The sequence below is a fragment of the Sarcophilus harrisii genome, chromosome 2 (genome assembly GCF_902635505.1).
Source record: "Sarcophilus harrisii chromosome 2, mSarHar1.11, whole genome shotgun sequence".
Lineage (NCBI taxonomy): Eukaryota > Metazoa > Chordata > Mammalia > Dasyuromorphia > Dasyuridae > Sarcophilus > Sarcophilus harrisii.
The window spans coordinates 485,147,863-485,173,788 of record NC_045427.1 but is presented as its reverse complement, the minus strand read 5'-3'; the positions used below and the strand labels follow the sequence as shown (position 1 = coordinate 485,173,788).

The window sequence follows — 25,926 nt, the reverse complement described above, 5'->3', positions numbered from 1 at the left end:
ATAATCAATTGAATATAGAAATCTATCTTACTTGACAGGGAAAAAGAAGGTGAGAAGGTTAAGTAAAGTGAGGAATGGTACTAACAGAAGGGAAGGCAGATTGGGGGAAGTGGTAGACAAAAGCAAAACAATGGTGAAGAAAAAGTGAAAGGAAAGAAAGGACAACTAGGAAGAAAAATAGGATGAAGTGAAATACACAGTAACTGTGAATGTGAATGGGATGAACTCTCCCATAAAACAAACATAGACCCTAATTAAAAGGCATAAGGAAGGAAACTAATTCTTGCTAAAAGATACCACAGGCAATAAAATAATGTCAATACTAATAATATATGCACCAAGTGGTATTGCATCCAAAAAAAAGATAGCATTATAAAATGTAAAGCTGATAATTTTGATATTAAATTTAAAAATATTTTCATGAATAAAATCAATGCAAGATTGGATTAGAAGTAAAGCATAAAGCAGATAAATTATTTTTACAGCAAATATTCCAATAAAGGCCTTTATTCAGAGAACTGAATATATAAGAATACAAGCCACTCCCCAAATGATAGTCAAAAGATATGAAAGGGTAATTTTCAGATGAAGAAATCAAAGTTATCCATAGGCATATTAAGAAATGTTCTAAATCACTTTTGATTAGAGAAATGGAAATTAAAACAACTTTGAGGTACCAGCTCACACCTATCAGATTGGCTAAGAATGACAGGAAAAGATAATGATAAATGTTGGAGAGGATGTGGGGAAATTAGGACATTAATGCATTGTTGGTGAAGTTGTAAACTGATCTAACTTTTATGGAGAGAATTTGAAAATATGCCAAAAATCAATCAAATTATCCAAATTCTTTGATCTAGAAATACCACTTATTAAGTCTATATCCAAAAGAGATCATTAAAAAAGACAAAAGGACCTACATGTGCAAAAATATTTATAGCAGTCCTTTTCATGGTGGCAAAATATTGAAAATTGAGGGGATGCCCATCAATTGGGGAATGGCTGACCAAGCTCTGATATATGAATGTAATAGAATACCATTGTACAATAAGAAATGAACAGGCAGATTTCAGAAAACTTGCATGAACTAATGCAAAGTAAAGTGAGCAGAAGCAGGAAAACATTGTATACAGTATCAGCAACAATGTGCAATGATCAGCTATGACTGACTCAGCTTTTTTCAGCAATGATCCAAGACAAATACAATGGGCTCATGAGAGAAAATGAAATCCATATCCAGTTAAAAAAGATCAAAGTATAGTTTTTTTCACTTATTTTATTCTTTTTCATGTTTTTTTTTTCCCCTTTTAATCTGTTTTTTTTTCACAACTGTGGCTAATATGGAAATATGTTCTACATGATAGCACACATATAACCTATAACAAATGGACTACCATTTTTAAAAGACAGGAGGGTAGGGAGAGAGAAAAAATTGGAACTTAAAATCTTGTAAAAACAAATGCTAAAAACTAAAGTGTGTCATGCTTGCTTTTTTTTTTTTTTTTTTTTTTTGAGAGCCAGCTGTCAATATTTACCAGCATACCCCTGGAAATATTCAATAAGAACCATGAGAAAGTGATTCCAAGACTATTTTATTCTTAAGATCTTCCCCAGATTTCCATGCAAATGAAGAGACATGTGGAGACATGATGGCAAAGTTTAGATCTTAAAAAGTGCCTAGATTAGTTTTTTACTAAAAATGGAGATTCTGGGAAGAACTCACCAGTAAGAGAAGAGAATCCTGGGGAGGAAAGAAAAGGAAGTTGGTTCATTGTGGCAAAGTCCAAAGATTGTTGTGGGAAAACTATTGGATTTGAAGTATGTAAAATGAAGGAGTTGAAAAAGATGATCTCTAAGATCTCTCCCACTTCTAATTTTATGATCTTCTGTCAGGGGCAAAAAACAAATAACTTTTTGTGCTATGTTCTGGATCCAAAATTGCATTGTCTGCTTGAATAATTTTAAATTTCTTTGAGAAATTACTTTAAAAATATAATAACTGACCTTGAATGTAGATTATCAGTGATGCTTGTAGAATTGAATAAATGAATGTGTGTGTTCCCTCTGACAGTTTCAGGGTTCCCTGTCATTTCCTCTCCTCCTCTCTCTTAGTCCCTGCTAAATACAGCCTGGCTCTCTAATTCAAACTTTCTCTAAAGAAAAGATATTGACAAAGATGATTTGACTTTGCATTCCAAAAGACATGTGCTGATTTTTTTTTTAATACGTCTTCTTAGTTAAAGGAAGCCTGCCTAGATATTGTTCTGGATCAAATGAGACAACAAAACAATGAGGACGGTTTGAAGCGTCACCTGGACAAAGCTTACTTCCTGCTTTTTAACATTAAAAAAAAGTAAGTAAGAATTGTATGCTACAAACAAGGACAAAATCTGGGGTGGCAGAAAAAGTGAAGGATATTGGGAATTTGATCCCAGTCTATAGCTAGAACCCCTGCCTAGGCCAATGTGGGAAGTTTGGTTTTTCTAATAAATGTTAACCTTGCAGGTGATGCGGGAAAGATTCCAATCTTTGATTCCCAACTCCCAGCTAATGTAAATTACCCTTTGACTCACAAATCCTGGTCCCTTTGAATTCCAATAGAAGGTCCGGACCTGTCCCAGCCCCACCCGGATCTGAGCCAACTTTGGGGCTACACCCCAAAGCCCCTCGAACTAAGTCTCCGACTTAAAAGGACCACACTGGGAACCCCTCTTTGCAGAGATTCCAAACATGGTCGCCATGTGAGGACTCTCTGTCCACTGGACCCTCTGTCCAGTGCCCTCCTTATCTCTACCTTCACCTATCTCCTACTTTTAAACTCAGTAATAAACCTCTTTTATTAATCTAGCTCTCTGGGCCAATAAATGCTTTTATTGGGAATTCTGCGCAGCTACTAGACCTCATATACCGCCGTATCCTTGCGCCGAATATAAGGGGGTTGCAGGGGAACTCTGTTTGACTCCCTGTACCCCAAACCTGCCACTAGACTTTAACTAAACCCTAATTTCATTTAGGTACCCCAAATGTAGACCTCAACATGTGGTCTACACCTCAACATTCGGTTCCTGACCTCAACACAGGGAGAACCCTTGTGTCTGACAACTACTATACAATATTGCACTTCCATACAAGAAGAAAAAAAAGATTTCACACAGAGAAAAACTCTTTTTGGAGCCATACACATTTTTAACCCTGATTAATGAGTTTGCAAATACTTAAAACTGACCACAGGTGGGACTGGTCAGGAAAATATGGATTTAAAAAACACCTGTTTTACGTTGTCAACATCACCACTTTTACATAGGCAATATGGTACTTTTTTTTTTTTTTTAATGTAGGAAAGATTTATTTTGCATTCTTGCAAGAATGAGTGGCTAGGTCAGTAGACACACCTTTGAAACTCCAAAGATAGCATTTTATTTCCTATCAGAAAGTACAAGTCCCTCCTCTGATTTGCCATTAATTCATTGTTAACGGAAGCTACACAACATGAATCTCCACCCCTCATTACATAGCCAGTCCCTGCCCCGAGGGAGCTTACTTTCTAGGAGGAGGAAGATGATAGTGGAGGGTTAGGGGCAAAGAATAAAAGACAAATCTCAGGTCACCTCTCCTGGTTACAAAAATCAGTCTCTGCCCCTAAGGAGCTTATATTCTTTTGGGGGTAGATAGCCTCCACCCTCGATTATTCTTTGATGTCCTTATGTAGTATGCAGCTCATCCAATAAATCTCAACGGTCTCTCAAGGTGTAAGGAGGAAGTTTATTCGATTCTTCTGAGAAGCAGGCAGTTACTCTCACCGTATGGAAAGGTGAAAGTGAGACAGAAGGGGCACTATATAATTTCCCTGAAGCAATACCGACCCTCCCCACTAGCTCATTCTTGTTGACTGAGAATGTGTCCTTACATTCTAAGAGTGAAAACTACAGCGAATGGAGAAGCAACAGATAGATTCAAATTTAAACAAAGACATTCCTTTTATTGACCCTGAGGTAAGAGAGATAAGAGTTGTTAGTCTGCGCCACACCTTCCCAGACCTGCCTCCCCCTTCCTCCTCCCCCCCCCCCCCCCCCCCCCCCCCCCCCGCCGTAAAGCTGGAGAAACTGAGGCAAAATAGAAATTAGAGAGTTTTAATTATTTTATTTGAGAGGGAGAGATTGTGCTGGTTCCAAATGGGATCTATGGTTTGATCCCAGGGCTGAATGAGACTATATCTCCAAGAATCCAGCAGCCAATGTGAGTTCTCAATGACATATATATGCTCAGGGCTCCAAGCTACCAGGGGGTAGACCAAGGCAGGGGCGGAGTCAGAGCATCAATTGGTTCTGACAGGGTAGGGAGAGGCACCAGACATTCTGATAAGTTGGGGTCAAGAAGAACAATGACAGAATGGGGGGAGGCACCGGATATTCTGATAAGTAAGTAGGTAAGGTCTGGAGTCATGAAGTCTAAGATAGAAGGTATTTCTCCTTATCTGGATCATGATGATTAAGAGGGAAGGGTGATGTTGCAGGATTGAGCAGAACAATTAGGAAATGAGGCAGACAATTCAGGGAAACTCAGGCAGGATAATTTAGGGAAACTGAGTCAGAACAATTAGAGAAACTGAGTCAGGACAATAAAAGGGAACTGTGGTACAACACCCCCTCCCCATTTCCTGGGAACTATTTGCCAATGAGGAAAAGCAGGGGAAAATAAGAACCTGATCCTATAGCTTAGTTAATTTATAATTTGTCTTCTGAAGGAATATCAAAATTTTCCATTCATCCTTGTGTAATGTCAAAAGAAACTGAGCAAGACAGAGATTAGAGACCAATTCAATAGTTTATTAAATGGAGAGAAATACTGGGACCAATGGATCCCAAGGCTAGAGGAGACTATCATCTCAAACAGTCTAGCCCCGAATATCGGGACAGTAAGCCTTTTATGGTATAACAAGAACAATGACATAATGCAGAGACCTATGTGGGGATAGCCTCATAGATGGAGGTTACTGATATTCTAATGACATTAAAGAATGTCTGTAACACCTTTATCTCAACCATTAAGAGGGGACGGTCATAACCTTAAGGCAGAATACGAAATAGGACAAATGGAGGAACTGGTCACCCCATTAAAAGTGACCTTTGGCATTACACTTGTGGGTTTTACTTTTTAAATTAGTTTCATTTCTCAAATCTCATTTTCATAACTCTGAAACCCAAATTCCCATCCATTTCTCACAATTCCTTCCCCCCCCCCCCTTTTTTTTTTCTTTAATAATTTGGTTTCCACATTCTGTTCTTAACCTTTGGCTAGTATTTTTTTTTCTAATTTTTTTTATATCCCACTGTTAACCCTTGCACAGATCTCCTTATATAGGATGGATAATTAATCCCTGAATTCTCTGCTAATTCTTCTGACAGGGATATAGTAGGAGTGAAACTTCTTTCTATTGTAACATGTTTCCTCCTTTATACCAATAATCTTTCTAGAGTCATTCTGTTTTCCCATGCCATTCTGCTAGTGGCATCTAACACTGCCTCTCTGATAAAACTTATCCAATAATATTTACCTACAAGAGTAGGAATGACCCAAATCCAGAACTAACTAGATTTCTAGGCTTGAATTCATCAGTTACTATCCTTGGCTTTCTTCTTTGAATGCAAAGGTAAAAGCAATAGCCAATTGGTTCAATGCCATGATGTAATATGATTTTGTAGTCCCCTGATTTTGGTGGTGAGGGGGGATTTCTGTTCTGATAAGTTGGTGATTCCAGATTTTCTGCCTCAGGAAACTCCCACACCAAATCTATCTGATTCTGACTACTCCTTAGTTAGTTTCTGGCCTCAGGAAACTCTGACAGATCAAACTCCTGAAACAATAATCTGACTGATAATCTGGTCAATGAGAACCAAATTCTTTTCTACCTATGAGCCACAGAATTAGCATATCAGTGCTAGAAAGCTGGATAAATGTGTCTCCTTACTTCTGTTTCTCCCCTGTATTCCCTTAGAATTCAAGCTCGCTTTTGCAATGGCATTACAATTACTTTCAATAAACTTTGCCCCTTGACTAGCAGATGGGTTTAAGCCTGCAAATTTGCCACACCAGCCTGGGACCCCCAAACTTTTGGGTTCCTCTCAACATCCAGGTACCCATTCAATTCCCAGGCAAAGCACGTTTGACAGTGCTGCCTCCACAATCCCATTCAGACTTTGCTTAGGGTATGCTCATTCCTCAGGAATTGCCAGAGCTACCCTCCGTTACGTTGTAGGTATAAACCACTACAGCCCTTAGATTTTGGAATATATTTCACCCTGCCATGAAAGGCAAACTGATTGAGCTCAGAGCTAAGGAGCTAGTATATCTTGATTTATTCCCTCACAGAAGGGAAAGGTAGAACAAAGCAATGCAATTCTCCCCAGAAATGTTATTTTGGGAACAGAAGGAATTCACTCTCATGTTTTTCCAAACCCAAAGAGAATGGTACTATCTGGATATGGGGCAACCCATAATGATGTAATATAGCTTCCAGGGGAAACAGCAATAATTTTAAGTTCCCTTGACCTTAGGGGGCTTCTGTTCTAACAATCTGTCAGTGATTCTAAAGTAGCTCTGGCTTTGCAATCTCTGACCCAAGGTCCCCCTCCCCCCTTCTCCCCAACCTAAGAATACTTTTGTTCTAACAAACATTACTGTATAGTGATCGGTGACAATCCAATTCCAGAGACTACTCCTTGGTTCTATTTCTGGGTCATAAAATCAGCATATCTATAACATGAAGAACTAGATAAATGTACCTCCTTGTTTCTGTTTCTTTGCTAAATTATCTTAGAATTTAGACTGCTTCAATTGGTGTTACAATTAAGGAAACTTTGCTCCTTGACTAGGAAATGGGTTCAAGCTTGCAAAATGTTTTGAGACACCTGGAAGCATCTGTCTATGATCCCAGTCTTTTGGGGTCCCTTCCCAACCTCAACAATAGCACATAGAAATTGCTTTTCGTTCAGACTCTTTACATAGTACTTTACCAATTCTACCCAGTCCTTGGTGTCTATTGCTTGCTTTAAGTTCTTGACTGGATTCCAGATCTTCCTAAGAGATCTATAACTATTACATCAATTCCCAACTTAGTCTTTGATCTGCATTTTCTAAATGTCCTGGCCTTTGTAGCAAACCAAATATTATTCCAAGTTGGACAGTCAGCTCCATAAAATCTTCTTTCTCTATTAGGACACATACTTTTTGTACTTTCTTGTCTATGGCTAGTCAAGCCTCTATGATTCTATAATTTAATGAGCATCAAAGTGAATGAATCTTTCTCAGTAATATTAATCCAAATCTTAAACTGATGTCCCCATTCTAAGTCCCAAATACTATTGCATCAGAGGAGTAGCATTAATATTATATAGCCTCCCCCCTTCACAGGATTGATGAACTCCCTACAGGGAATCCACTCAGACACTGGATAGTTTAGAGTTCATTCACCAACCAGTTCCAGTTCATTCTCAAACCAATGGAACCCAAAGTCCTTTGGGGAATGATCTCATCTTCTGAAACTACTTCTTGCTAAGAATGGGCATTGAGCTGTGTGTGTGTGTATGTGCGTGAGAGAGAGAGAGAGAGAGAGAGAGAGAGAGAGAGAGAGAGCAGAGAGAGCAAAAAGTAGAACCCTCATAATTGGAAGGTGTGCTTATTTCTTCCCTGACAGTATTCTGACTTCTAGCAAGTCCCTTAACATCCCTGAGAACTAGTGTCAATTCTCAAATGGAAAGATTTATACCTGTATTACTTCATAGGACTGTCATGAGCCTCAAATGAGATAATGGATAGAAATCTTCCTCTTTTTAATAGTATATTTTTTCTCCCCTACATGTTAAAAACAATTTTTAAACATTTTTTTTAAAGGTTTGAGTTCAAAATTCTATCCCTCTTTTCTCTTCCTCCTCCTTCCTGAGATGGTAAGCAATATGATATGTTACATATATGCTATCATATAAAACATTTTCATATTGGTTATTTTGTACAAGAAGAGGAATCAAAGAAAAAAAAGGTAGCATTATAAGTCCTTTCTCTGGAAGTAGATGGGATGTTTCATCATGAATCCTTTGGGATTGTCTTGGATCATTGTTGTATTGAGAATAGCTAAGACACTCATTGTTCTTCATCAAGCAATATTGCTGTTACTATATATAATGTTTTTCTGATTCTGTTCACTTTATTTTGCATTAGTTCATGTAAGAGTTTTCAAATTTTTCTGAAATCAATCTGATGCCTTGGCTACTCAATTTTACCATTATAATATCTCTTACATACACTTTGTTCTCTTCTCTGGCACTTTTGCCACCTTGGTACAAAGATTCATCACCTCACATCTAGACTATTTCTATAGCTTGTTGGTTGTTCTCCTTGCCACAAACCTCTCTCTACTCAAATCCATTCTTCTCTGTTGTCAAAGTGATTATCCTAAAACACATGTGATCATGTCATTTTGCTGTTCAGTAAACTCCAGTGGCTTCCTATCACCTCCAGGATCAAATATAAAATAATCTGTTTGGCATTAAGGGTCCTCAACAGCCATGTCAAATTGCCAAAAAATATTTTATAAAGCTAGGAAAAAATAACAAAATTCATCTGGAAGAACAAAAGATCAAGAATATCAAAGGAGTTAATGAAAAAAATATACAAAGAATGGTGGCCTAATAATAACAGACCTAAAACTATATTATAAAATCATTTGGAACAAGCTAAGAAATAGAGTAGTGGAAAGTGGAATAGGTTAGATACCACAACACAATAATCAATGACTATAGTAATCTAGTATTTAATAAACACTCCCAAGCTCTAGCTTCTGGGCTAAGAACTCACTATTTCACAAAAATTGCTAGAAAAACTGGAAAATAGTATGTCAGAAATTCAACATAGACCTATCTCTCATACCCCATACAAAAATAAAGTCAAAATGAGTACATGATTTGGGCATAAAAGATGATACCATAAGCAAATTATCAGATCTTTGGAGAAGGGAGGAATTTCTGACCAAAGAAGTACTAGAGAATATTATAAAATGTAAAATGGACAACTTTGATTACATTAAATTTGAAAGATTTTGCACAAATAAAACCAATACAAGATTAGAAGGGAAGTACAAAGCTGGGGGAAAAACTTTATAGCCAGTATTTCTAATAATGTTCTCGTTTCTAAAATATATAAAGAACTATGTCAAATTTATAAGAATACAAGTCATTCCCCAATTAATAAATAGTCAAAGGATATAAATAGACAATTTTTAGATGATAAAATGAAAGCTGTCTATAGTCATATGAAAAAATGCTCTAAATACTATTGATTAGAAAAATGCAAATTAAAACAATTCTGAGGTATCAAGTCACACTTCTCAGTTTGACTAAAATGACAAAAAATAATGACAAGTATAGGAGGGGATGTGGGAAAACTGGAACACTAATGCATTGTTGGTGGAGTTGTGAATTAAATCAATATTCTGGACAGCAATTTAGAACTGTGCCCAAAGGGCTATCAAATTGTGCATACCCTTTAACCCAGAAGTTCCATTATTGGGTTTGTATTCCAAGTAAATCATAAAGGAGGAAAAAGGACCCACATGTGCAAAAATGTTTGTAGCAGCCCTTTTTGTGGTAGCAAAGATTGAAAAATGAGTAGATGCCCATCAATTAGGGAATGACTGAGCAAGCTGTGGTACATGAAAGTAATGGAATATCATTGTTTTATAAAAAATGATGAACAAGATGATTTTAGAAAGGCCTGGAAAGATTTACATGAACTGATACTGAGCAAAACAAGCAGGGATACATTGTTCACACAGTAACAGCAAGAATGTGAGGTGATCAACTTAGTTCTTCTCGGTGGTTCAATGATCCATTGCAATTCCAATAGCCTTTGGATAGGAAATGACATCTGCATCCAGAAAGAGAACTATAGAAAATGAAAGTAAATCAACACGTTCATTTTTTTTCCTGTTTTTTTCTTCTCATGGTTTTTCCCTTTTGTTCTGATTTTTCTTTCCCAACAAGATTCATAATGAAATGTATATTTAAAAAGCTAATAAATACATATAACCAGAAAAAAATAATAAAATTTTTTTTGTAAAGAGTCCATCATAGAAATGCAAATTAAGGCAACTCTGAGATACCACTACACACCTGTCAGACTGGCTAGAATGACAGGGAAAAATAATGCAAAATGTCGGAGGGGATGTGGGAAAACAGGGACACTAATACATTGTTGGTGGAATTGTGAATACATCCAGCTTGGAACTATGCTCAAAAAAGTTATCAAAACTTATTAAACTTATCAAAGTTATCAAACTTTGATCCATCAGTGTTACTACTGGGCTTATATCCCAAAGAGATTTTAAAGAAGGGAAAGGGACCTGTATGTGCACGAATGTTTGTGGCAGCCCTCTTTGTAGTGGCCAGAAACTGGAAACTTGAGTAGATGCCCATCAGTTGGAGAATGGCTGAATAAATTGTGGTATATGAATATTATGGACTATTATTGTGCGGTAAGAAATGACCAGCAGGATGATTTCAGAGAGGTCTGGAGAGACTTACATGAACTGATGCTAAGTGAAATGAGTAGGACCAGGAGATCATTATATACTTCAACAACAATACTATATGATGATCAATTCTGATGGATGTGGCCCACTTCAACAATGAGATATGAACCAAATCAGTTCCAATAGAGCAGTAATGAACTGAATCAGCTACGCCCAGAGAAACAACTCTGGGAGATGACTAAGAACCATTACATTGAGTTCCTAATCCCTATATTTTTGCTTGCCTGCATTTTTGATTTCCTTCACAGGCTAATTATACAATATTTCAGAGTCCAATTCTTTTTGTACAGCAAAATAACGGTTTGGTCATGTATACTTATTTTGTATTTAATTTATACTTTAATATATTTAATATGTATTGATCATCCTGCCATCTGTGGGAGGGGGTGGAGGGAAGGAGGGGAAAAATTGGAACAAAAGGTTTGGCAATTGTCAATGCTGTAAAATTACCCATGCATATAACTTGTAAATAAAAAGCTATTAAAAAAAAAGAAAAAGAGTCCATCATAACCTGGTCCCTCCTTACTTTCCAGTTTTCTTTTTCTTTCTTTCTACTCATTCACATATACTGGATTCAGTAACAGTGGCCACCTTGCTATTCACTGCACAGAGCACACCATCTAACTATTCTAGATTTTTTTCACTGATTATCCAGCAAACCTAAGCAATGCTCTTCTTCTTTCTCTTTGCCTATTGGCTTCCTTGGCACACACACACTGTATATTGTCTTCTCCATTAGAGTGGAAGGTTCTTCAGATCAGGGGCTACATTTTAACTTTCTTTGAATGACCAGACTTTATCATAATTCCTGCACTCAATGGTTGCTTAATCAATGTTTACTGACTGACTTCCTAATCCAGAATTGTCTACTATATCTTGATGTCTCTCCTAATACAGTTGATCAAGTATCATAACACGTTCTTAAGTAATCTTGAACTTTGGATATGATTATGGGAAATGAGAGATTTATCCTCATCAATTAACTTCAAGCATATTAAGACACTCATCACCCAAACCTGGAAGATTTCAAGATATATCAAATAGCTCTAAGTACAACACAACAGTTGATTTCCCTGGGTTTATGTATGTCAGTATTAGCTTCTTCCATTTTATATAAATGTTTTCTTCTCCATTCTGTATAAATGCTCCTTAAATAATTTACATGTTTGTTTTTTTTTAAACAGGTATGAAAATTTTCACAATGACCTTGTAAATGAAGTAAATGGTTATCCATTTTCTATGCTGAAAGTGTTGCAGGACTACAGCATTTCTATCAGTCGATATTTTTATGTTAGAGAAATCTATGATCAGGTAGGAAATAAATAGTATGTTAGGTATGTACATATATATCTAAATATATATTCATATTGTATAAATATTTATATGTAAAATATATTTGTGAAGAAGCAAAAACGAAGACACATCTTTTTTGATTAGGTTAGGTTTCAAACATATTCACTTTGTAGACAAAAATGAATACTAGTCATCAAAAATCTTCTGTTTTACCTTCCATATTTTAGGGATTAGAGGTGAACCTTACTTCTCCAGCCCCTAAATCTGGAAAATCCACATAAAATTTTTTTGTCCCTCCCTTTGTACTAGAAAAGAAGCCTGAATTTTTTCTTTTTACTTTTATGGGGTGTTCACAGTACTGTGAAATTTGAGTTAAGCATTTTGTCATAGATTCTGCATTATCTGCTGATATTCATGTGACAAATCTGCAGCTTCTGCAAAATGCCCCAAAGATGTCAATTTACTTCCTTTTGTATCATTGACCCACAATATATCAAAACCTAGATGAGGAATCACGATGAGGAAGGAATAACTGTATTGTAAAAGTGCTTTATTCATTGCTTGGTACATAGTCGACATTTAGTAAATAATAATTTCCTTCCCTTCCCATTATTCAGAGACAGCTTTTTCCTTTCCATTAAGAAGAAATTATATGGTTTTTATGCATCTTTTAAAAAAAATTATCAGACAATGATTCCAAATTTAGAGTCTCAAGGGGACATAGAATATGAATAATAGAAATAGTGAAACCTTCTTATATTGTGTGTGTGTTTGTGTGTGTGTGTATATATATATATATATATATATACACACACACACATATATATTTAAATTTTGTTATTAAAGAATTTTATTTTCAGGGGTTTTTGTCATTTTTTTAAAAAATTTAAACTTAAATACAAAATAAGGAAAAGAAAAAAATTACCTTGTACAATGAGAAAGTATTCAATATAAAACGACAAATTTCCTTTTAAGAAAACCTATATAATAAATACTGTTTTCAAAGCTGCCCAGATTTTTTTGTGGTTGCTTCCTTGTTGAATGAAGTTTTTTCTCTGCTGTGTACTTTTTACTTTATTTTTTCCCTCCCTTCCCCTTAAAGAAGGCTACATCTAATGTAAATGTGTGTAAATACACACACACACACACACACACACACATATAGATAGATATCTATAAACATACACAAATATTCATACACATGTATGTAAGATCATACTATGCTAATTTCCTCCTATCATCTGTTTGATGATGGAAGTCTTTCCATATTTTTCTATTTCAAACCAATCACATCCTATCTGAAAAATTGTCTATGAAAGTTGTTTTTTTTAAATCAATTTTCTGTATTATTTTTCTTCTTAGATGCAAAGATTTTATTTATACAAGAAAATTTTTATTTAAAACAATCAAAGTTATCCCTTTTACACATCTTGGTATACGGTGTTAAGTGTGGGTTCATGCCTAATTTCTGCCATACTAATTTCCAGTTTTCCCAGCAGTTTTTGTCAAATAATGAATTCTTATCCCAAAACCTGGGGTCTTTGGGTTTGTCAAACACTAGATTGCTATAGTTATTGACTATTTTGTCCTGTGAACCTAAACTATTCCACTGACCACCTACTCTATTTCTTAGCCAATATCAAATGGTTTTGGGGACTGCTGCTTTAGAATATAGTTTTAGATCAGATACAGCTAGGCCACTTTCATTTGATTTTTTTTTTTCATTAGTTCCCTTGAAATTCCCCAGTTGAAACAGCTACAACCAGCGAAAGAACTCTGGGAGATGACTATGAACCATTACATAGTATTCCCAATCCCTATATTTTTGTCCACCTGCATTTTTGATTTTTCTTCACAGGCTAATAGTACACTATTTCAAACTCCGATTCTTTTTGTACAGCCAAATAACTGTTAGGACATATATACTTATATTGTACTTAATTTATACTTTAACATATTTAACATGTATTGTCAACCTGCCATCCGGGGGAGGGGATGGGGGAAGGAGGGGAAAAATTGGAACAAAAGATTTGGCAATTGTCAATGCTGAAAAATTACCCATACATATAACTTGTAAATAAAAAGCTATAATTTAAAAAAATAAGAATTTAATAATAAAAAAAGAAAAATTACCCATGCATATGTTTTGTATATATAAAACTATTAAAAAAGATTAAATCATATACTTGTTCTTTTGTTTCAGAACATAGATGGTGAGGTGATAATAAAGTTTAGAGACCCAGGTAACATCTTTGCAATGTAAAGTTTAAACCATGTTATTCTTTGGTTTGGAGTTCAGTCCATGTTTATCATTCTTTCTACTCATGTGTTTTATATTTTGGAACAACAGATGAGGTTCTAGAAGAGAGTCCCTCTCATCTAAAAGATATCATTAAAAAAATCTTCAAGCTTGACATGGAAAGCAAGATATCTTCTTCTGAGAGTAAAGAGATAATGTACAAGAGCAAAAGTAAAAGCAAAGCCAGCTTGCCTGCAGAAGAGGCAAGAGCAATCCAAGAGCACTCAGCTTCAGAAATGGAGGAGGATGCCAAGAGCTTGAAAGAAAGCATTATACCCGAAATTGAGGAGACACAGATCTCCAAAGTGAGCCTTTTCCAGGAAACTGGAATGCTGGAGACGCCAGAAGAAAGCTCTGTAGTCTTAGAAGAATGGACAGGGAACCAGATACAGGAAAGCCTGGAAGCCCTCTCCTCTTTCGAGGTGAGTTAGTCTACTTACATTTTCTCTGGCTGTCTACAAGCCTGGAACCCTCTCCTTTCTCCACTCTAAGGACCTGCCTGGCTTCCTTTAAGAACCAATTAAAACCTTATCTTTTACTGAAGGTCTTCCTTCTATTCATTATCTCTTATTATCCTGTATATAGTTTGCCTTGAATATATTTGTTTTTATGTTGTCTCCCCTGTTAAATTGTAAGTTCCTTGAGGGCAGAGACAGTATTTTGCCTCTTTTTTTGTATCCCCAGGAATTAGCACAGTTCCTGGCACATGGTAAATGCATAATAAATATTGATTGATTACTTTAGGGCTCATGAAAATCATATAAAGTTTAGTCCAGAAAAAAAAAAACAAGGCAAAACCTTAAAAAAAAAAATTATCGATATCTTTTATTTTTATGTTGCCTTCATTTCCAGATAAGTTCCTCCTCTTGCCCCTCTCAGAGGGAGCTTACTTCAACAATATGATAAACAAGTGTGTGGGAGGGATGAAGGGAGAAGAGTGTTTTGGCAAAACTAAAACAACATATTAACTAAATCTTGTTTTACACATAGTGTTTCACAGCCATCACCTCTACCTCTGCTAAGAGGAAAATACATTTTCTCTCTCTCTTTTTGGAGGCCAAGCTGGATCACTAGAATTACAAAGGATTCCATTTGTTTGTTTTTTTCCATTTATATTGTCGTAGACTTTGGAACTATTGTTTTCTTGGCTACTTTTTATTAGTTTGTAGGTTTTCCCATGCTTCTCTAGTGTTCTTTATAATCATTTTTTAAAGCTTTATATTTTCAAAACATATGCACGGATAATTTTTCAACACTGACCCTTGAATAGCTTTGTGTTTCATATTTTTCCCTCCTTCACCCTACCCCCTCTCCTAGATGGCAAGCAATCCAATATATGTTATACATGTTAAAATATATGTTAAGTCCAATATGTGTAAATATTATACAATTCTTTTGCTGCACAAGAAAAATCAGATCAAAAGGGAAAGAAAATTGGTAAGAAAACAAAATGCAAGCAAACAACAAAAAGAGTGACAATGATATGTTGTGATCCACATAATTGTTTCTTAAAGTACAGTAATATTCCATTTCACTAATGTACTATCATATGTTTAGACATTTCCCAGTTGAGCGAAAATAACTTCCTTTACAATTCTTTGCTACTATAAAAAAAGCTGCTTTAGGAATTTTGGTATAATAGGATCTATATTTTTAAGTTTTATTTATATTTAATTACATTTTAAGTTCTCAATTGTCTCCATCCCTCTCTATCCCATATTAGAAAAGGCCGTCACTAATAAAAATATATGTTTGTATGTATGCACACACAATATACACACATGTATATATGTACACATATGTGTATAAAACCCCAACATGCATACTTCTATTTATCAGTTCTTTCTGTGGAGATTGATAGCATTTTCCTTGTAGGGTCTTTGTAATTGGTTTGAGTAACTTAGTCATTCACAGTTATTCTTTAAACAATGTTATACTGTATACAATATATTACTGTATACAATATTTTTTTGGATATGTTCATTTTACTCTTCATTATTTCATGCAAATCTTTCCATATTTTTCAAAAACCAACCAGCTTATCATTTCTCATAGCACAAGATTTTTATTTTCATATTTATCTTTGATCTCCTTGGAATATATGCCTAGCAGTCTATCTGAAAAAAGAGGTAGTATCTAAGACCACCAAGGCTATCTTATCTCAGGCTATCCTCACCACATCTCAACTATCTTGGGCTTTGAGTCTAAGGGGTTCAGAACAAAAGTCACTTCCCTGATCACTTTCAAAGGAAAAGATTACTCTTAGCTCATGCTCACCAGCTTAATGCTATCCCACCAAAAGCTCTACCTCAAAGACTGTCATGAATAACTAGTAAATCTCTTTATTATAGAAAGGATAAACAAATCAGAAAAGTTATACATATTTGAATATACCAAAAAGTTTGGATAAGAATAAATAAAATCCTTATCTGTGAGTGAGCAAAGGTCTCATTTTTTTTTTTCACTTTAAAAACATTATTTTATTTGTTCTTTTTTTTTTTTTTCATTAAATAACTTTTTATCGACAGAACCCATGACAGGGTAATTTTTTGCAACATTATCCCTTGCACTCACTTCTGTTCCGATTTTTCCCCTCCCTCCCTCCACCCTCTCCCCAAGATGGCAAGCAGTCCTATACATGTTAAATAGATTACAGTAGATCTTGGATACAATATATGTCTGCAGAACTGAACAGTTCTCTTGTTGCTCTCAGGGAGAATTAGATTTAGAAGGTATAAATAACCTGGGAAGAAGAACAAAAATGCAAGCAGTTTACACTCATTTCCTAGTGTTCTTTCTTTGGGTGTAGCTGTTTCTGTCCATCCTTGATCAATTGAAACTAAGTTAGATCTTGTCTTTGTTGAAGAAATCCACTTCCATCAGAATACATCCTCATACAGTATCGTTGTTGAGGTATATTATGATTTCCTGGTTTTGCTCATTTCGCTCAGCATCAGTTCATGTAGGTCTCGCCAATCCTCTCTGTATTCGTCCTGCTGGTCATTTCTTACAGAACAATAATATTCCATAACATTCATATACCACAATTTACTCAACCATTCTCCAATTGATGGGCATCCATTCATTTTCCAGCTTCTGGCCACTACAAACAGGGCTGCCACAAACATTTTGGCACATACAGGTCCCTTTCCCTTTTTTAGTATCTCTTTGGGGTATAAGGCCCAGTAGAGACACTGCTGGATCAAAGGGTATGCACAGTTTGATAACTTTTTGGGCATAGTTCCAAATTGCTCTCCAGAATGGCTGGATGTATTCACAATTCCACCAACAATGTATCAGTGTCCCTGTTTTCCACATCCCCTCCAACATTCTTCATTATCTTTCCCTGTCATTCTGGCCAATCTGACAAGTGTGTAGTGGTATCTCAGAGTTGTCTTAATTTGCATTTCTCTGATCAATAGTGATTTGGAACACTTTTTCATATGAGTAGTAATAGTTTTAATTTCATCATCTGAAAATTGTCTGTTCATATCCTTTGACCATTTATCAATCGGAGAATGGCTTGATTTCTTATAAATTAGAGTCAATTCTCTATATATTTTGGAAATGAGGCCTTTATCAGAACCTTTGACTGTGTAAAAATGTTTTCCCAGTTTATTGTTTCCCTTCTAATCTTGCCTGCATTAGTTTTGTTTGTACAAAAACTTTTCAATTTGATATAATCAAAATTTTCAATTTTGTAGTCAATAGTGATCTCTAGTTCTTCTTTGGTCATAAATTCCTTCCTCTTCCACAGGTCTGAGAGGTAAACTATCCTATGCTCTTCCAATTTATTTATGATCTCATTCTTTATGCCTAGATCATGAACCCATTTTGACCTTATCTTGGTGTACGGTGTTAAGTGTGGGTCAATGCCTAGTTTCTGCCATACTAATTTCCAATTTTCCCAGCAATTTTGTCAAATAATGCATTCTTATCCCAAAAACTGGGGTCTTTGGGTTTGTCAAACACTAGATAATTAAAGTTATTGGCTGTTTTGTTCTTTGAATCTAACCTATTCTATTGATCAACTAGTCTATTTCTTAGCCAATACCAAATGGTTTTAGTAACCGCTGCCTTATAATATAATTTTAGATCTGTTACAGCTAGGCCACAAAGGTCTCATTTTTAACCAGGAAAGAGAAGAATAACACTGAGGGTATGTCTGCTCTCAACAGTCTCTTGGGCTCTAGGTGCTGGAAGTGAATAGACATTGATGGGACACTAGTAAAATGAGGATAGGGACAGCTAGGTGGCACAGTGGATAGAGCACTAGCCCTAAATTCAGGAGGACCTGAGTTCAAATCTGATCTCAGACACTAAACACTTCCTGGCTGTGTGACCTTGGACAAGTCTAAAGTTCCTTTAGATGTCTTTAAGGTTTCTGGGATTCCAGTCTATTATTCAGAAATCCCAATCTTTCTCTCTAAAGGTCTTCTCTCGAAATGTATGTCCAATAAAAATGAAGGGAATTTTGTTTACAGTCATTCAGCATCATGGTTCAGCTTTCTCTCAGCCCATCAATAGTCATATTCCCTTATACATACAAAGTACAGCATCTTCTGGGCACTACCTGCCAAGAGAACAGAGACATCACAGTAGTATAATTTGGAATCTGGAAGTGCTGGTCCCATTTCTAATTTTTTAAATTATATTTCCTTAAAAGTTAAAGACCTTTTTTCCTCACAAATAAATTTTGCTATCATTTTGTCAACTTCCAAAAGTATTTCCTATAAATATAATTTAGGAAACATTTTCATTTTTATCATAGCAAAGCAGCCCAGCCACAATATCATTGATGTGTATGTTTTATTATATATCATTTTATATAATATATTAATATTAATTATTAATATATTATATTATAATCTTTTTTTATCATATTTTATTTTTCCAACCTAACTTTTGCTTCATAGAACCCTACTTTGTAACAAACTCAAATCATTCTCCAACAAAAAAAAGCAAATCTATTTCATAATCTTTTCTTTGGCAGCAATGAAGAGTATTTAGGTGGTGGTAGTAGACAGAGCACTGAACAGAGAGCTCAAATCTGGCCTCAGATACTTACTAGGTGTAAGACCCTGGGCTTGCCTTAAATTCTTCACCTGTAAAATGAGGATAGGGACAGCTAGGTGGCACAGTGGATAGAGTACTAGCCCTAAATTCAGGAGGACCTGAGTTCAAATCTGATCTCAGACACTAAACACTTCCTGGCTGTGTGACCTTGGGCAAGTCACTTAACCCCAATTGCCTCAATAAGGAAAAAAAAAAGATGAGAAGAATACTAGCATCCACCTCCTAGGATTGTTATGAGAATCAAATGAAATTAAATATGAAGAACTAGCATGGTGCCTGGCACCTGATAAGTGCTTTATAAAAGTTAATTATCCTTGTGATTAGTGAATGCAATTAATCTGAGTCAGGCTACTATTTTGTGCTATTTTGCAATATTCTGGTCATTATATATATATATATATATATATATATATATATATATATATATATATAGTTTTCCTTGTGCCTTTTTTGCGTCATTTCATATAAATATTCTTAAGTTTCTGTGAATTCCTCAAATTCATTGTTTCTTATAACAAAGTAGTATCTTCAATGCCATCATTTGTACAACCATTACCCCATAAACAAGCACCTATTTTGCTTCCATTTTTTTTCTAACCATAAAAAGTGTTCCTATGAGTTGTTGTCTGTGAAGCTCTTCTTTCTAATTTTGACCTGCTTGGAGCAAATGCCCAGTAGAAGGACCATTGCATCAAAGGATATGAATAATTTCCATATGAACTTTGTTATTATTTTTTCTAGGCCATTAAAATAGTTTTTTGGGAGTCTGATTTGTATAGCGTTAAATAAATAGATTAGTTTAGGTAGTATTGTCATCTTTATTATATTTGCTCACCCTATCCAAGAGCATTTAATATTTTTCCAATTGGTTAGATCAGACTTAATTTGTGTGGAAAGTGTTTTGTAGTTTTGCTCATAAAGTTTCTGATTTTCCCTTGGCAGATAGATTCCTAAGTATTTTATACTATCAGTAGTTACTTTAAATGGAATTTCTCTTTGTAACTGTTGGATTTTGTTAGTGATATATAAGAATGCTGATGACTTATGTGGGTTTATTTTGAGGATATGAATAATTTAATGATTTTCTGGCATAATTCCAAATTGCTTCACAAAATAGTTAAACCCATGATGGAGCCTACCTTTCTATAGTCCTTTCAACCTTGATCATACTGTTTTTTATTATCTTTGTGGCAATAAATTGACTCAACAAAACTCTGTAATCATAATCTTGCAAATAATATTTCTCAAATTGGCTTTCATTTTTAATAATTGATAAGATGATAAGGAAATTGAGGAAAATTTATTTAAGATCCTAAAGCATATTGACTGAAAAGTTTAGACATTCCCCTTCTCCCCCCCCTCCATGCCAATACACACACACACACACACACACACACACACACACAAGACAAAATAGAAAAATAAGTTAAACTGCAGATTTAACTCCTCTAGGCATGGGGGCCAATGGCTAAGCAGTAATACAATGGGAGTGGCTTGAGCAAATTCACATAGCTTCTTAGTTGCAAAGTGGAGTTTAGAATCTAGGACTCCTGAATTCCTTTGGTATGCTTTCCATTCTTTCTTCAATGCTTTTTCCATTATACTTAACTGATGCCTTTATAGAACTCCTTTGAAAAGGTTAACAAGTGATTTGTCTAAAGTCACACAACCCAATATGTTCTAGGACAGTACTCTTGTCTGCCAGGCCATGATCATCTCTCTTCGTCGTGCATCACAGATATTTAATAAACGCTTGCTGGATTGCATCACATCAGATTGTTCATTTGGTATTTCTCCTCTCGTCAACCCCCCCATCTTTAGCTAAAGAAATAAAAGATGTTTTTATAATGTTGCTAACTGCATAAAGTATGAATCTGAGCAAAATATTAGTAAGGCATGATTCTTGGGTGATTTACCTTTGCACCCATTTACTCCTGAGGCAAGCTGAATAAAATACATAATTCGTGGGAGAGGTTTGTCAGAGTCCCAGATATTTGATGGCCAGTGATTAGTAGGAGGAGCATGGGTGATATGAAGCTAGAGAAACCTCACCTGAAGTGTAGGGAAGGAAAAGGACATGGTTACTGCTTCCTGTTATTTGCTAACTAGATTTTGAGCTCAGTTGTCTCCAATTGCTGAAAGACCAAAAGTATTCTCTAAATTTGGGGAAGTCCCAGTCACCCTACCCTAGGTTGTAGCTTTGCTACAAGGTTCATGCTTCTATTTGCTAAAACCATTTTACCTGCCTAGATTCAACCTGGGATTATATCAGAAGAGGAGAGTACAATGGAAAGCTCTACTGAAGTATTGGAGTCCTTCTTAACTTCAAGTGGAAACAAGTATTTGGTCTTTTCACTTCGTGAAGAAAGTGAAAGTAAATTGGTTGACACTACATCAGCAGAAGACATTCCTCAAGATACTGCTGCATGCCTGAAACATGTGATTTTACCATCCCAACTATTTTCAGGATTAAAAAAACGGTAGGAATATCCTTCCATTAGTATTTTGGACTGGGATTTGTTAGAGGGTAAAACTTTACAATGTTGAAAATTTAGAAATGATGCATCTGAAATAAATGAGAAAAGGGGATGATATTCTGAGCTAGGAGAGAGATGATTTAGATGGTTAAAAAACAAAACAACACAGCAGTCTCACCAGAAATTATTTGTAGTCATTGGTTTCAGATCATAGGAAGCCCAACTTCCAGCCATGACATTTACCCATGGGAGAAAGATAACTTTCTTCAAAGCTCCTAATTTATGTGAAAAGTTAGTGAGCATGATTTCTTCTTCGAATTATTTTGTATATATTCTTTGTTTTCTCAGTAAAATGTCAGCTTGTTGAAGGCAGGGGATATTCTTCTTTTTCTTTTTGTGCGTCTTCAGTGCCTTGCAATGTAGTAGGAACTTAGTAATAGACTCTTTGAATTGAGGAATGTGGAAGGATCCTGCTGAAGAATGCTGGAACAGAATTTATGGCTTTTAAAAGTAGTTATCAAGTAAATTCGGTTCCCTTTATGTGACTTTACTGTGTTTTTATGTTTCCTAAATTGACTTTTCTGAAAATAAAAGTCCAGATCATGTGGGGAGTATCTTCTAAAACAGATTCTTTTTCTTTCGATTTCAGAATCCGCCTTGAGTATTTTGAACACCTTGAGAAGTGGTTTGGTCAGACTTTGGCCAAATCCAAGATGTTCACGGCTGCAAAGACTGATGAGCTGGATTCAGAACTGGAGCTGCGTCTCCACATACATAAACCAAGAGCCAAACAAATAAAGACAGAAATCCACAATGTCAGAGCAGGTTACAATCTCACTTTTCCTTTAATTCTGTCCAAAGAGGCAAGACCACATGATAATGGATAAATTTGGAGTCAGAAGACCCATATGCTAATTTTAGCTCTGCCACTGGTTGATTACCTGTGTGACTACAGGCAGATTACTTCCTCTCTCTACACCTCAGTTGTAGAGTTTAATGCTTAGATGAGAGGACCTCCAGGATTCCTTCAGGCTCTAGATTTATGAAAAAATCATACTGTGAAATGTGCCTGTATCAAATTTTTCTTGGAATTATGATTATACTTTGTTAATTAGTTACATTAGTCTGCCTAATACCTGTAGCCTATTTAACACCTTTTAGTAAACTGTGGAAAGTAGCTGTAAAATTTCCACCCTTCCTCCCCAAAAGGTGATTTTTTTGGTGCCCTTTCTTTTACTTTGTTAAGAAATTAAAGTCTTTTAAGTGACAGCCTTGATCCCCCAGTACTGCAGAGATTGCACACTTACAGTTTCTTCTGGACTCAAAGCTATAGGAACATTTTGCTATTGTTTCAATAGAGGATAAGAAATGCAGGGATGGATTAAGATCTTCCCTGAGGGAAGGTTTGCCAACTCCAATGAAATACCAGATCCATCAAAGTATTGTATGTACCTAAAATGATATTTACTTTGTGCAATCTTGTCTGACTCTGTGACCCCATGTGGAATTTTTCTTGGCAAAGATGCTAGGTGGATGGCCATTTTTTTCTCCAGCTCATTTTACAGATGAGAAAATGAGGTAAAGAGGGCTAAATTTGCCCAGAGTCACATTATTTGAGGCCACATTTGAACTCAGAATGATGTGACTTCCTGACTCCAGGCCCAGTACTCTATCCACTCCACCACCTCTGTTATCACTTGATGACTTATAAAAGCCCAGTGAATCAGGGAGGTAGAATCTCTTTAGTGGAGAGTTGCAGCTCTTGCAGGAGGCTGACTTCAGAACTCTTATTTGAATCACAGAATTCTACACTTGGATGGGGCCTCAGAGAGATTTAATCATTTAAGTAAATAATTAACAAATAATAATAATTCTTATTATTAAATAAATACAATTAATTAATTAATTGCTATCTAGAAGGCCTTGTGCCAGACAGTGGATGTCCAAGAATGAATGAGGATAATCTCTAGCTACTTTAGGATTACAGTTAGGAAAGTGTTTTGAAATCTTAAAACTCAACAGAGGTAGTACGTTTTTTTTTTAAAGCACAGTGTACATTATTCACTTCTCATTTCTTTGAGAAATTGCCATTTTCTCCCACCCCTGATCTTTCAGGCTGAGGGAAGAGAGAAGGAGACTATCTTTTCCAGGGACATTACAGCTCCAGTTAGTCCATGGAGCAATAGTATAGTACACTGGTGATTTCTGTTTGGTTCTACAGGTATTCATCTGGCTATACTTTTAAGTCCTTGAATAAAAAGATTACATTCAGATCATAGGAACACAGAGATCTAGGGACAGGCGAATCTGGCCCAATCCTTCCATGGATGCTAAGTGATTACCCAGTTTATAAACATCGGAAGCAGATTTGAATACACATCCTCTTGACTCCAGAGCCCATGTTCTTTCCTCTTGTACTGAAGTACACGTGACCTCAGTGTGGGTCATCTCTTTGACTCTGAACATTCCTTACTAATTCTTTGGCTACTCCCAGCTGGTGAGAGCAGTGCATAACTACCATCTGGAAATCTGTGTGTTCCCCCAGTCTGTTTGGGAAGGAATTACCAAGGGAGCTTGGAGGCTCACAAATGACCCTCCTTCCTTTGCAGCGGAGATATTGTTTCATCAAGAACGGCTGGACCGTCACTGTACCAGCATCTTGGAAATGCTCAGGAGAGAGAGAATCATGTTCTACAAATTCCATGAAGAACAAAACACCAAGAACAAAAACTTCCGGAATTGGATGCTTAGCATAGAGCAAGCCTTCCTCAACACTACCACCAGTCGGAAGTAAGGGGGCCAGCGCTCTGAACTGGGGACAAAATCACTGGTCTTAAATTCCAGGGGGAGAGTAGAACTAGGCTTTTACTATCCAGGAATTATTTGATCCTTTCCTTTGTTTTAACCTAAAGATCTATTTTTTAAACTGATACCCTTTCCCAAAGTCCTCCTGTTGATAAGGTCTAGATTTAGGGAACCAAAATAAGATTAGGGTTTCTGGTGGTCAGGGAGTTAACATGAGGTCTAGTGGCAGGTTTGGGGTTCAGGGAACCAAATGGAGAGGTTTGGCTCCCCTGCACCCCCTTGGGATTCTGCACAAGGGTAGGGAGTTGTGGGGACTCCCTTCTGATGATGCAGAGATTCTCTGTAAAGAAATGTACAGACCTGAAAATCTAGATTGATAAAAGAGGTTTATTATGGGTATTGGAAGTAAGGTTAGAAATCCTGACAGAGAGACACAAAGTCTGGTTGGGGAAATAGGGGAGGGTAAAGAGAGGATGACACTGGAAAGAGTATTCCAGTGGGTAGAGGCCCTTGGCATCCAAAGCATGGCATAGCATGGCATGTTTGGAACCTCTGCAAAGAGAGGATTTTAGATTGGCTCTTTTATAATGGGAGCTTTGGCTACAAGTTGAAGGGGGCTCATTGCTGGGTTTCAGCTTGAACTGGAATTTGAATTGAATTCAATGAGTTTCAGGCCTAAGCTGACCCCACCCAGATAACAAGGATGAAACAGTTTGTTCCTTGGTGCAGGGTCTCTCACTGAGGCAGAGTTGAAGGAGATTTTCTCCTTTAAGGATTTTTAGAGTTTCAAGGTCCCCTCTTCACTGTGATACATTCTTAAGATCACTATGTCAGCTGAGTGTAAAGCATATTTCAATAATTTTTTTCTAGCTACTCTCACTACTTTATTCGAATAACTGTATCACACCTGTATAAAAAAGCATTTTGAGAAACGTTTTAAAAAGTACCGTGTAAATGCTAAATTTTGAACATTGTATTCAAATCACCTAGGAACTGAAATTGTCCAGCTACTGATAGCATTTGAATTGGTTTTGCCAAAATGAGTTTTGTGGAAGTAAAATTAGTAGCAATAAACTGGTGGACTAAGGAGACAGAAATATCTGAGTGCACAAAATTTTCATGCTTGTGGTTTGGAGCCATTATTTTGGGATCATGATCTTACAAAATACCAGAAATTTTCATTCTTTTAAAATGGGTTTTCTTTCTTTTGTCACAGTCTGACTCTGTTCAGCTCCAATTTGAACAGAGAGCTGCTTTCTTATGTAGACGTTATACAGCTATCCCTTCGTGGTTTCCGACATTACCTAGAAGAGAACATGGAGAAACTCCGACTTGCAAATATGGATTTTCTCAAAAAATGCAGGTAAAATTGATGTGGATTTGTTCTCAATGAT

The 25,926-nt window shown here is 36.1% G+C and overlaps 1 protein-coding gene across 2 annotated transcripts in view; it reads left to right on the top strand.

Moving 5' to 3' along the window:
* CCDC180 (coiled-coil domain containing 180) overlaps nucleotides 1-25,926 on the top strand; it is a 123,244-nt gene that overhangs the window by 55,696 nt on the left and 41,622 nt on the right. For both annotated transcript variants that reach the window (XM_031954908.1, XM_031954907.1), the window contains 8 exons: nucleotides 2,238-2,353; nucleotides 11,767-11,893; nucleotides 14,079-14,118; nucleotides 14,226-14,596; nucleotides 21,501-21,730; nucleotides 22,377-22,552; nucleotides 24,337-24,517; nucleotides 25,749-25,895. In XM_031954908.1, coding sequence (XP_031810768.1) covers nucleotides 2,238-2,353; nucleotides 11,767-11,893; nucleotides 14,079-14,118; nucleotides 14,226-14,596; nucleotides 21,501-21,730; nucleotides 22,377-22,552; nucleotides 24,337-24,517; nucleotides 25,749-25,895 — 1,388 coding nt within the window. The remainder of the gene's footprint in view (nucleotides 1-2,237; nucleotides 2,354-11,766; nucleotides 11,894-14,078; nucleotides 14,119-14,225; nucleotides 14,597-21,500; nucleotides 21,731-22,376; nucleotides 22,553-24,336; nucleotides 24,518-25,748; nucleotides 25,896-25,926) is intronic.